The sequence below is a fragment of the Hirundo rustica genome, chromosome 1 (genome assembly GCF_015227805.2).
Source record: "Hirundo rustica isolate bHirRus1 chromosome 1, bHirRus1.pri.v3, whole genome shotgun sequence".
NCBI lineage: Eukaryota > Metazoa > Chordata > Aves > Passeriformes > Hirundinidae > Hirundo > Hirundo rustica.
Window position 1 is genome coordinate 66,919,936 of NC_053450.1, and position 12,047 is coordinate 66,931,982.

General features: G+C 37.8%; 1 protein-coding gene across 2 annotated transcripts in view; it reads left to right on the plus strand.

Moving 5' to 3' along the window:
• Positions 1-12,047, plus strand: part of TMEM245 (transmembrane protein 245) — a 76,745-nt gene that overhangs the window by 18,030 nt on the left and 46,668 nt on the right. The window contains exons 6-7 of one of the 2 annotated variants that reach the window (XM_040086389.1): positions 3,520-3,689; positions 8,374-8,397. In XM_040086389.1, coding sequence (XP_039942323.1) covers positions 3,520-3,689; positions 8,374-8,397 — 194 coding nt within the window. The remainder of the gene's footprint in view (positions 1-3,519; positions 3,690-8,373; positions 8,398-12,047) is intronic. The other variant, XM_040086380.2, reaches the window with a different exon arrangement.

Sequence of the window (12,047 nt, forward strand, 5' to 3'; positions counted from 1 at the left end):
CATGCATCTGTTCTCCTATGTATTAGGCAAGAATTGGAGTAGTTGTGATAGCTATTGAAAGATATTATTTTAAAACTGATTCCCACTTTTTCCTCTACTCTTGGGGGAGGGAAAATGGGAGCTACTATGAATTGTAAGACATTTCTTCCCATGCCCCTGTTGCAAAGTGAGTTTCCTAGTTTGCTTGGATTTTCTCTAAACTTCAGTTAAAATGCTAGTTTTTATCATTTTAAAATGCATTTAACACTTGATGTAGCTTATTTTCTTTTTTTACTAAGTATGGTGGGTTGGTCCCAGCTAGTGGCCAAATACTCTCAAAACCAGTCATTCTTCCAGTGTTTTAATGTGAACTTATCCATGAGCTGCAATCCTTTTACAGTATGATCTCGGCATTTTCCTTATCCCTGGGACACAGTCCCTTCAAGGGGTGTAGCTGCCCCAGCATGGATGCTCTGTAGGCCATGGTCCCTCTGAGTGGTGTGTGTGCTCCACTGCTGGCCACTTCTGCTTCCCTGGCCTTTTCATTACCTCTCTTCATGCCTCTGTTCCTTTCTCCTCTCTAGTCACTTTTTCAGTGTTCCTTCCTCTTCTCCCTGCCCAGGGGTTTCTGCCCTTCCTTAGATACATTTCCACTGAAGCACCGCACCGGTGCCTGATGGGCTCAGCTTTGCCCAGTGATGGATCTGTTGTGGAGCTGCCTGGAGCTGTGGCTGGTACAAGGGAACCCCTGGTCTCTTCCCATGGAGGCCACCCTGCTACCAAACCCTTGAGATCTGTGCACAGTACACAAAGCTACTGTGAACCACCTGGAGATTGTGACTTGGGGTCGTACTTACACATTTGAAGGGCTGCGAACTCCAAGGCATGGAGTAAAGAGCAGCTGCACCCTTGGCTGTGGCACCATAGCAGCAGCTAAAGGGTAATGTGATGGCAAGACATATAAACAGCTGAATGCAGGGTAAGAGCAGAGAGGGGGTTGACCTTTGTTTTGTTCTAGTATAGTTACTGCAGAAGGAACTTGCCAGTTTTGGTGTCTGGGTGTCATGGGAGATGGCAATCACAAGTGAAAAAGGAATTGGAAAATAAATTTCAGACTTACTAGAAGCAGAGCTTATGTGACTAGTTAATTGAGAAGTCAAGGAGTCACTTAACCACTGTTCAGAAACACCTATGTGTGAGGAAGAGGGGAAGCAGCAGTTCTGCCGTTGGACAGCAGTGAATGGTTCTAAGTTTGAGCCACACAAGTCTGGATTAAGGTGCACGTCTATAAATTAAACAGATGAATACTGCTTCTGGCAGTCATTAGGTCTAAAATAACTACCCAAACAATAAACTCGTGGCAAAAGAGAAATTACTTTTGGGAATATTTGTGACTTGTTGCCGTAGCAGTGACACTGGGCCATGAAGTGCTTTTTCGTGGCATATAACTGAATCATCAGAAAAATATTACACATAGGCAGTACAATGATGAACAGAGCCAAATATAGAACAGTGGATTACAGTAAATGTCAGAAGGTGAGTGATGATAATCTTCATGGCTAGAAGAGAGGTAATAGTAAAACTACTAGGAAAATAGGAAGGCTAATAAAGCGAGTTTCCTTGCAATGATTCGAGTTTAAAGAGATTAATTATAACTTGAGGCATTTCTGAGACCTGAAAGAGGATGCTTCTAGTATGTAAAAATACCCTCAAAAACCTCCCTGAAACATTAAATAGAAAGGTGTTATTTTCACCAGAGTTCCTTATATTGGAAAATAAAGAGGACTCATACAAAGTAGCGTTCAGATTATTAGAACTGTCTTGGTACCATTAACAATTTTCCTTGAATACATTTGTACTTCTGTTGGAATGAAATGGTTTTTAAAATTGCTTAGGGTAGAGGGTGGTAAAATGCTATCATAGTTATACCATGAAATGAAAAGGTGAAAGAACTGCTGTGAGTTGAAAAGCTAAGCAATGAGCCATGTTGTGTAACACTTGCAGCATTTTGTTCAGTGATTAGAGCCTAGAAATCTTACTATTGTGTCTTTTTAAGATCTTTAATTTGCTTCCTTGCTTGTTCTGTTGTATCCCCTTTTTTTTTTTTTTTTATTTTCTTCAGGTAGTTTTTTACTTCCTGCAGATGTTTAAAACTTGTTATTATGCAGACTTTTTCTGGTTTTGCTCACTGCTTTCTAATTACAGTCCTTCAGCTTTTCCTCTCATGTCTCTTTTCAACTTAATGTAATTACAGTTGTTTGATTGACTGTATCACCTCCTTTGCAATGAGTGTATGGTCATTTATTTTAGAAGCTACTGTGTGTTTACACACTTATTCTTAAATAATAGTGGAGGATTAGAAAGCCATTTGAGGTATGTTGTTCACCATGTAAAATACAAGCTTGTCTGGCTTTGCCGAGCAGCAGTTTGTGTTGTGACCATGAGCTGCATTTCATCATACAAAACTTAAGCCTCTAAGTTCAGTGCTGGCATTTGCAACGGGTTTTCTCCTTTTCTGTATGTTTGCCACTCATTTTATTAGAGAAATTACTGGATTATTGTTTCTTCAAGTGAATAAATCCCCTATTTGCCACACGGTGGTGCCAGAAGGTAAGCAAAATGAACATCAGCAAGCTGTTGCGCTGGCTCTCCAATACAAGAACGAGAACATAAACTATTGCACGTGTGACTTGCAGAAAACAGGCTCTTGTGCAACTTGGCTAAATGCCCTGTAGGCAGTAAAAGTTAACCTTTTCAGCTATGTATGCCATTTTACACGTCTCCAAGTAGACGCACGCTGTGAATTTTTGATGATGGCAATGGTGTGCTTACAACTGTTGTGGAGCTCATGTATGGCAGTAAAGGATGAACCTGGTTTGGAGAAATGTCACAATAAAAACTTATTAAAAGTGAAGTTACATGTAGTGATAGGAAGTTCAGTATCCTGTGTTGCCAAGATAAAATGCTAATCTCAAATAGCTTTTTTAATCTTTAAAAGCAAAAACTATCAGTAATATTTCAAAAGAAGATTTAAATGGATGCTTCTTTACTGTGAAATTCCACATGATGTTGTGTCAGTTCTCTAAGGAAAGGTACACTTTAACAACTTAGAAGGCCTAAAATATAAGAATTTAGGCTGAAAATTTTCTTTTATGTGTAAAGTGCTGTTAAGTTCTGATTGTGGTACTTCATGTGGAGTCATTTGGCCTGGTGTGTGTGTGAATTTGTAGGAAATCCGCTGTACTGGAATCAAGAAGTGGCACCTTCTTATCCCAGGCTTTGCTCAATTCTGTTAGCTGCATTATTGGGTGCAGTCATTTTTCTTGTGCTGTCATCTAAGTTCCATGTGGATGGGCACAGCTGCAAGCCAGTGAGGAGACTAGTACTGAGAACACTGGAAAATTCCAGAAGTGTTTAATGGGAAATACAACTCAAGAGTCTTCCTTTCTTTTTGATCTATCTTCCAGAATAGAATAGATAAGTAGATAAGTGGTGCTCCTCTGAAATCTCTGATACTTAATTTCCTTTTTGTGGTTACAGTTTGGGCACTTAAAAAATTCGTGGTTCATTTTGGAGTTTTGAACTTCATGTCAAACCACTGCAAAAGTTGGTGGCAACTTGTTGAAAATTTTGTGAAGGAACGTCAGGAAGCTCTTGCTCCACGGCCCATCAGAGGACTTGGAAGTGTTATGCTAAAGCTTGACAGTAAGGTATTTCTACTTACTTCCTTAAGCAACATGAAAGTTTGCTTTATTCTCTATTCACCATATTCTGAGATGCTTTAATTCTAAAATAAATGTCTGTCAGTAATGGATATGTCTGTCATGTAAAACTGTATCTGTTTTATGGTGTATTTTAAATTATGTCTCTTCTATCGCTATTCACATTTAAGTGCACATTTAAATTTGTTAAATGGTTGCATGCAAACCTTGACAGAACTCACTTTTAAGATCTTGAATCAGCTTTATGAAATTCCTTCTCTAAGTAAGGCAAAGTTCTCATGGTTTAATCACCTTACCTGGCTACAAAGATTTTGAATTTAAACCTAATGAGCTTTAGTCTGAAGGATAAGATGTTCCTACTTCTTATGTGAAAATTTAATTAAAAAGCAGACCGTTAGGTTTGGTAAGTAGGGCCCAAGTTAGTTCAGACATATTTGTCTGTACTGTGTGGAAGCAGATTTGTTGCACACAGTAGTATGGTGGTACAGAAATGAGCCTTTCCTCTGTAAGTGAAGAAATACATGGTGTAAAATATTTGGGAAATGCCATAGAATCAGGCTTCTCTGTTCCACTCCCTTCTTCCCCATGCAGAATATGCCTACATATGCATTGCAAATTGTATAGTTTGAAAGCTCCATAAAATTTATAAAGTTTCATTATGGATTGTAAGTTATCACATAAACGGATTGTTTTGTTTGTAATAGTTATGGCACTGCGTAAGAATGTGCTTTCTTTAACTGTGTTGTCGAAGTATTCTCTGCTCTTGAAGAAATCATTATCTTAGGATGTCTGTAACTGAGGCGCTGAACCCTGTAAGTACATTTGTCAGAGCATCTGTACCTTGGCAGATTGAACTGAATTCCTACAGGAGAAGGAGGAGCTTAAGCCTGGATCTAATGAATGAATGGATGACATAAGGTCAACAAAAGCATTAAAATGGCTCTAGGAAAAAAGTAATGATTTCACAGGGTTCATTGAGGGAGAAGTTGAAAATTGAAAAGCCTTTCAAAATACAGCTATAAACACAATAAAGCGGTTTTCCAAAGGTAGTGAAAATTACTAATGTGGGGATAAAAGCTACATTATGCAAAGCTTTTCATAAAAAGATTTTGTTCTGTAAGTAAGAAGACTCTCTAGACGCAATGTCAAATGTATTGTTGTTTCACGAGTTGTCAAGTTTGGTATCCTTGTATTGCATAACTGTATGATACAGTATCCTTCCTAATTCCAGCGAGTCTTTTCTCCTTAAAGAAGGTAGGGCTTTAATGTGCAGCAGAACCTCTCACTCTTCAGCTTAAATGTACTTAAGGTCAGTTTATTTACATGTTGTTTTTGTCTAAGCAAAAGAACAGTGTTGGCCAACTCATTTCCCCATCTCCCTTCACCACTCCATTGTTTAAATGACAGCTGTATCCCTCCTGAGTCTGCACTCCCTGTATTAAAGCAGTTTAAGCTTTCCCAGACATTACAAGAGGGGTACTTGATAATCTGCACGATTCTGTTGTCCTCATTTGTGCCTATTCTAATTCTGTTTCAGCCAGCGTTTATCGTGGCTGACTGGGATATATATGTAGTCTTCCAATGCTTATCGCACTAATACTTCCATTTCTTTTAAGTTCTAGTGGCTGTGCTTGTTCTGTGTGTTGTAGGATGATGGATGCATGGTAGCTCAGAATTTGGGAAGGAATGCCACAGACTATTGGCGGTTACATTTTTTGTAGGGACTGGGAAACGAGAGGAGTGAAAATTACATCCTTGAAAGATTTTTTTAAGTTGGTTTACTGAATGTTTTACCTTCAGTAGGCACTCTTGAAGAGAAAGTAAAAAATATGCAAACACAAAATCTGGGGAGTAAATTGTTACAGCTTGCCTTTTATGGGTGTGTGTGAGAAACCAAGACAGAGGGATCATTTCCTTTGCAATTAGAAGCTTTATTTTTAATATTTTGTTTTTAGCTTATTTTTATGGGAGCTGGATCTGCTTAGGGTTTTTGTTTGGTTTGGTTTTTGTTGATATGCTAATTGGAAACTGAATCTTAGCAACAAGATGTATGGGACTCTTAGCTAAGTACAACAAGCCATTGACAAGGTCTGTTTCTCACAAATACTTAGTGGTACTACTTGGGCTGGCAAACATGGTATGGCCAATTTGGATATAGTTCCAGATTTGAATGAAATGTAGTGAGAATGAGGAACTTATCTTAAGAGTGGCATGTCTTTTTTCCCAAACAAATTTTAGGAGGCTAGTGTAGATAATTTGGAAAATAACCCGTTGTGAGAAATGGGTGAGTACTGCTCACACATGCAAATCTGAGCTTTACTGATTATATCTGTGTTTTAAACAAAATCATCAAGAAAAGAACTGCTTCTCTTCTTTCACAATTCACATTTACCCCTGGATATCCTGGCAGTGCAGAGAAATTTGAAATTATGTGAAACTCTGGTCAAGAGAAGAGAAATTGCATTTTATTGTTTTTTTCGGCAGTAGGTCAGTCTCTGTCTGAATATGTCTCCTTTAAATATGGACTATGAAAAGAGGATGTCATTACTGTGTTCTTTAGTCCTTGGCTATGCGTTTGCCTCATGGAGAGTCAACAGACCGCAGTTCAGATGTGAGAGACTTTATTTTTTTTACTGATTATTTTTAATTTTAAAGAAGGCTATTGTCTTGCAGTATGATGAGTGCAGTTTGACTGTAGAATTTGTGAGGGAGTTTAGCAGCATTGGCAGTGGCTCAGCTGCATGCACTAGACTTTTACTCGTTGGAATATACTAATATTTTACATGCATGCTTTCTGATGTACTTGAGGGAATCATATAGTTGTTACATACTTTTTCTATGCATAGTACACTAGAATTTTATACGTGGATTATTTAGATTTTTGATTTGAAACTTCTATTTCTTTTGGTGCCAAGTTCAACGCATAGCTTAACCCAGCATTGAAAATGAACAGAATCTCTGCCAGTACTTACATTATTATAGAAAATACTGTCATAGACATGTAAGATCTTAGTTTACTGGTTTTCCAATAAAGTACTGGAAAAGTGGCTATAGACTTACTAATTTTGGATGGCTTAAAGATTAGAATTAAGCTGTAGCCTATTTTCTAATGTAGGTTGATTACATTTTAGAACTACTTAAACATCAGTATTGGTAAGCTAGCAGGCAGGTAGAGCCTCCCAGGTATTGTCATAAACATTAGTAAAAATTGGACATATAATGTTATTTCCTAATTACTGTATTTATCATCTAGTTCCCAGAGGCTGAAATTATAGAAAAAATACCGAAGACTTCCTTTCACATTCTGCTAAAATCTTAGGGCTCTTCGGTTGTATTTTGTATGGAATTGCAAAGTGGAGCAATACCGCCATGAGATCCACATTTTTTCCAAAACGAACCTCATCTACAAATAGTAGGGTTTAAAGTGTAGGAGTAAAGTTAAAAGTATGTAATTAAATCAGAAAACCACTTTCCCTTTTTTACAGATGAATCATTCCATAGGTGAAGAGGTAAAGTAGAAACAAGTTCTGCAGTGTCAGTTTGAGGCTTTTGAAGCTTTGTAATTGATTTCTTTGACTTTTTCCACGAGTAGCAAAAGCCATTAAACGTGGGTGCTTTGTGACATCTTTTATTTTCATGTTTCCTAATGTTCATGTTTCTTTGTAAATCTGCTTCTAACTTAAATCAACAGTATGAGATTGTTATTAGCTTGAGATATTCTTAACTGTTGTTTCCGTTGGGAGCTAATGTAATTTCTGGCAATTGGCGAGCATGCGAGATTCACTTAGAACTCAGTGGTCTTGTTTTCAGGGAGAAACAAACTTCAGTTACATGATCTTAATCTCTAACACAGATGAACAGCATCGTTAAAGCTCTTCACTGTTGTGATTATGCTACTAATTGATTAGTAACGGTTAGAATTAAGAGTACAGTCCTACATAAACTGAGTCCTGAAACAGGTATGCTTTAGCACGTGGATGAGCATCAGTAAAGAGAAATAACTTCAGTGCAGAAGGAGAAATTGACTGTTGAGAAGTGCAGGGAGAATTACATGAAATCTGTACATTTATATGATCTACAATGTGCTGTTGCGTGTATATCAGACTTCATTATGTATTTGATGTTGTGCCATTGATTACAAATGATTTAATATGAATGTGGTACCAAAAAACCCTATGAAATCTATTCAACAGTAATTACCATGAGTGTTTTGAAATGCATAGAATGGGAGTATTTCAATGCCTGAATGAGAGTATTAATACCCTAAATGAGTACCTCGTGTTAAGATTTGGTGTTTTGCTGAAATGCCCTTCTCAGAGTACAAGTCTTGCCCTGAAATCTGATGGTAGCTCTCAGTATAATTAAACTGAATTGCCCAGATTCTGCTGATAGCTCTGTTAATACCATTAAAGTTGTTCATATTTATTATGTCTCTCTTTGTTTCAGAAGTGCATGTTAATAGTAAAACCCAGGTTCTTGTACTAGAATTTGTTATGATCTTTTCTTCCTGTTGCCTATTTACCTTTGTATATAGAACAATTTTATTTTCATTCTGTGGATGACTTTGCCTGCCTCTCATTGCTTTTCACTCCCTGTTACTGCATTTTTCAGTAATTTTCCACTGTGTTATGTTTTTTTCCCTTTTCTTCCGTCTCCCCCTGCCACTGACAAGCTGTGGCACTGGCTTAATAAGAAGGTAAATAAACAGAAGAATTGTGATTCCAACTAATGGATTCTGTGGTTTTGGGGAGTTTGATTTTTTTTTTCTAATTTATTTTTTTATTTTGCAGCATGAACACTCCTTAACACGCCTTGCTTCATACAGATTTCTCTCTCAAATGCCTCTTTTCCAGCTCTTGGTATAAGCTACTGAAGGTCATATAATTCTGTCTGATCTCTTCTACTCCAGTGAATGCACAAAGTTAAATGTCTAGCACAGCAGAGTATTGTGTTAGCCTTTCAAGGGGTAGAGTGATTTAGGGACACTTTAATTTAAGAATAGTCAATCTCTACCTGATCCCCACTTGTGCACCTAACAGAACCAGTTCTCTCCCAGGCTGGAGAGCTGTTCTCTGCTCAGAGAGAGCATCAGTTAACTGAATTACCAGGGGAGTGGTGAGGGTGCAAAGCACAGTTGCGAAGCTGTAAGTGCTTGCAAACAGTGCATGGACTGGTTTCTCTGAGTGCTGTCGATCTTGTACTTTTGAAGTGCCAAACTTGCCTGTGTACACAGGCATAGTATGTAGTGTACCAGGAGTGAATGCATACAAAATGAGACTTTGCATGGCCTCAGAACTGCTGAATCTTATCAAGTCTGAAGGGAAGAAAAAGGTTAGTTTGAAAAAAAAACCAAACAACAACAACCCCCCCCCAAAACAACAACAACAACCCCCCAACTAAGTAGTTGGTATAGCTAAAGTATTTTTTTTCTTATTGTGTGGCTTTTAAAAGTGTGTGATATGTTTTCATGTTTCAGCTATAATTGTCTATGAAGAGGGGAATTTTAATGTTCTTTTGCCCTTGACTGTATTTCTCCTGTTTAAAAATTACATTTTTATGTCCCAACTTTGAAACGTTTATCTTAGTGAGTCACTTGTGGTCAGTAAATATGTTCAACCGTTACTTGTTATAATTTTTTTTTAAATTAGATACTGGTTTGTTAGCAGAGTTCAGATGAAGAGCTGAGTTTGAGAAGAGAAAGGATAATCTCAACTGCTTTTTTTTTCTGGCTTAGAATTTGTCATTTTTTGTGCAAAATTCATGAGAGTAGATGGGGTTTTTTTCCTTAACACTGGTAGGTTGCAAAAACAATTTAACTGTAATAGTTTTAAATGCTAAAATGTCTGGATTTTATTTTTAGTTTAGAAATCTGAATTATTTAGCAAATCCTTGTGGATATAGTTTCTTAACAGAGTATGGTTTTTTAGTTCCTTGGAGTTATCTTTGAAAACTGTTGGTTTACTTTACAGTGTCATAAATAGGAATCCTGAAAGTCCCATAGTATTACTTACAGTGTTGGCTTCTGTGCATGAACACACTGTAATAATATTATAATCAAGATTTTTTAAAAAGTGAAAAAAATGTGCAACCTGTGGGTTCATTTTGTTGTTTGTAGTGTTTTGGTGATTTTTTTAAAAATTAAAAAAAGAAGTCACGCTCTACCAGAGGCAAAAAAAAGAAGCAAATTTGTAATACAGAACACTGGTTGCAGTTAAAAGGTGATTCCTTTTGTGCCTTTCTCCTTTTTGCCTGTCTTTGAAGGGAAGTACTTCAGAGGCCACAAAGATAAATTTCTGATAATCCAGCAGGAAATTAAAAATCATATGGCTATGGCAGAGTTTGAAATGATGGTGAATTATGACTGCTAGGGATAAAGCTTGGCTTTTAATTCCTGTGCGTGGTATATATAGCCCAAAATATAGAATAGATTCAGTCAGTCTGGCATAATTTGTTTTGAATAACATTGTCTGTGACAGGAGTCTTTAGAAGTAATTGCTGAATTCTGCTGCTGCTTTTGGAGGGATACTGGTGTAGGTAGACTTGAGACCTCACACAGACTGTTCTCTACCTTTTCTAGCTTAACTACTCAGCTGACTCATTTCAGCATAACCTTAAGATGTGTTCTGGTTACAGACTTCCCCTCATACTCTGCAGATGATATTCATGAGATGGTATCTTCAAGTGTTAACTAACTAAAGGGAAGTGAGACTCTAAGGGAACATCTTGGAAAAAAATCCTCATAAACAGCAGAAAAAAAAAAGTTCAAGTTGCTAATTTTCTGTGGAGTTAGTCAGAAATGAAGTAGATGCCTAGGTGTGCTTCACAGTTTGGGTAATGTAGTAGATTAAACATACTAGAAAAACTACTGCTTTGAAGGGTATGTAGTGTGAAACCTGCAAATATGAATTCATAGATGATGTATCATACTGCATAACATGGAGAACCTGTCTAGATAGTAGGATTTCTGATTTTTAGTATGGACTGTAGTTCTGTTACAGCTTAACGTCTTATGGTTTGTGTCATCATCCAAAAGTTAAAAGAGGTAGTACTTGCAAATTATTGAGGAGCTTTCTAAAAGAATGTAACTGAATCATGAAAAAAAAAAAAACGTTTTTTCAGTGAGCTAAATTAAAATAAAAACCTTGATAACTTTTCGTTTCAAAACTGTGACAATTCAAGATGGCTTTTTGTGAACAGTATCACAAATCAGTAACATTTCAGTTTGGTTTTACAAGTGTGACCTTCTGTAGCTATGGAGCCTGGCTTTCCTTTACTTTTGCATAATCTCAGATGTTGTGGCAGCCTCAGCTTTCCGCTGTTGACTAACGCTTAGATTAGAAGCTTGGAACCGAGTATAAAGCTTCATGACTTCTGGCTAATGAGTGTGTTTAGTCAGTACATGTCTGTCTCTGTGTGCATGCCCATGGTTTACAGGAAGGGTGAGAAAGAAGGACTGGCAGAGTTGGGGTAAGAGTGAAGTCTGGACCTGATTCGGTGAAAAGTACAACTGCACAGGCATTTAGCCGTGCAGCTTCCCGGCAGGGAGTAGCTTACCTGCACCTATGCATTATTTACCATGAGTGTGAAAAGGTGAGGTATTGCTAAGGAAGTGTTGTGGGTTAATGTAGAGGAAGAAAGTATGTCTTAATAGAAGGAAAAAAAAAAAGTAAATATAGCCTTAAGTGAATGTTGTCCATCTGCTTTTACTTGTATGATACTCAGTCCAGTTCAGTCTTCTACTGTGATATGTCTGTACCACTTAGATAACTTGGATCCCCTTAAGTCTGTGTTGAGAGATGTTAGTTGCAGTACCTGTGGGCTTGCCAAAGCTGGCTTTCATCAGGCTGCCTTGGGCTACCTGCCCGAGTAACTGGAGACGAGGTGGGTTTGCATGGCTGAGGCTGCTGCTGGTGTCAGCACATCACCAGTGCTGCCGTGACTGTGCTAACTAGATTAAAGGTAATCCAGAATTTACATGTGCTGCAGCTGCACCTTAATGGCAGACCAGGCGTATTTGAGCTCCTGGTATTAGGAGTGTCCAGGAAACCTTGTCTGTCCTGTGCCATCTTGGAGAGTCCCCATCCTGGTCTTCTGGAGCTTGGCCTTCCAGTAGGTGCTGTGTGGCAAAACACCTAAAGCATTCAACCTCGTCTCCACTGAGATTTCACCTGCTGGATACCCCTCACACAATCATTGAGCCTAGCATTTTTGGGAATCTCTGACAGAACTTCCATTTACATGGATTTAGTGAATCTAATGAAGGTGCTGTAATGTAAGACTACTGGATTTCTTTAAACTCTTGACTTAGAAAGTAAATAATTTGAACTTTGTCTGAAATTACAAGGG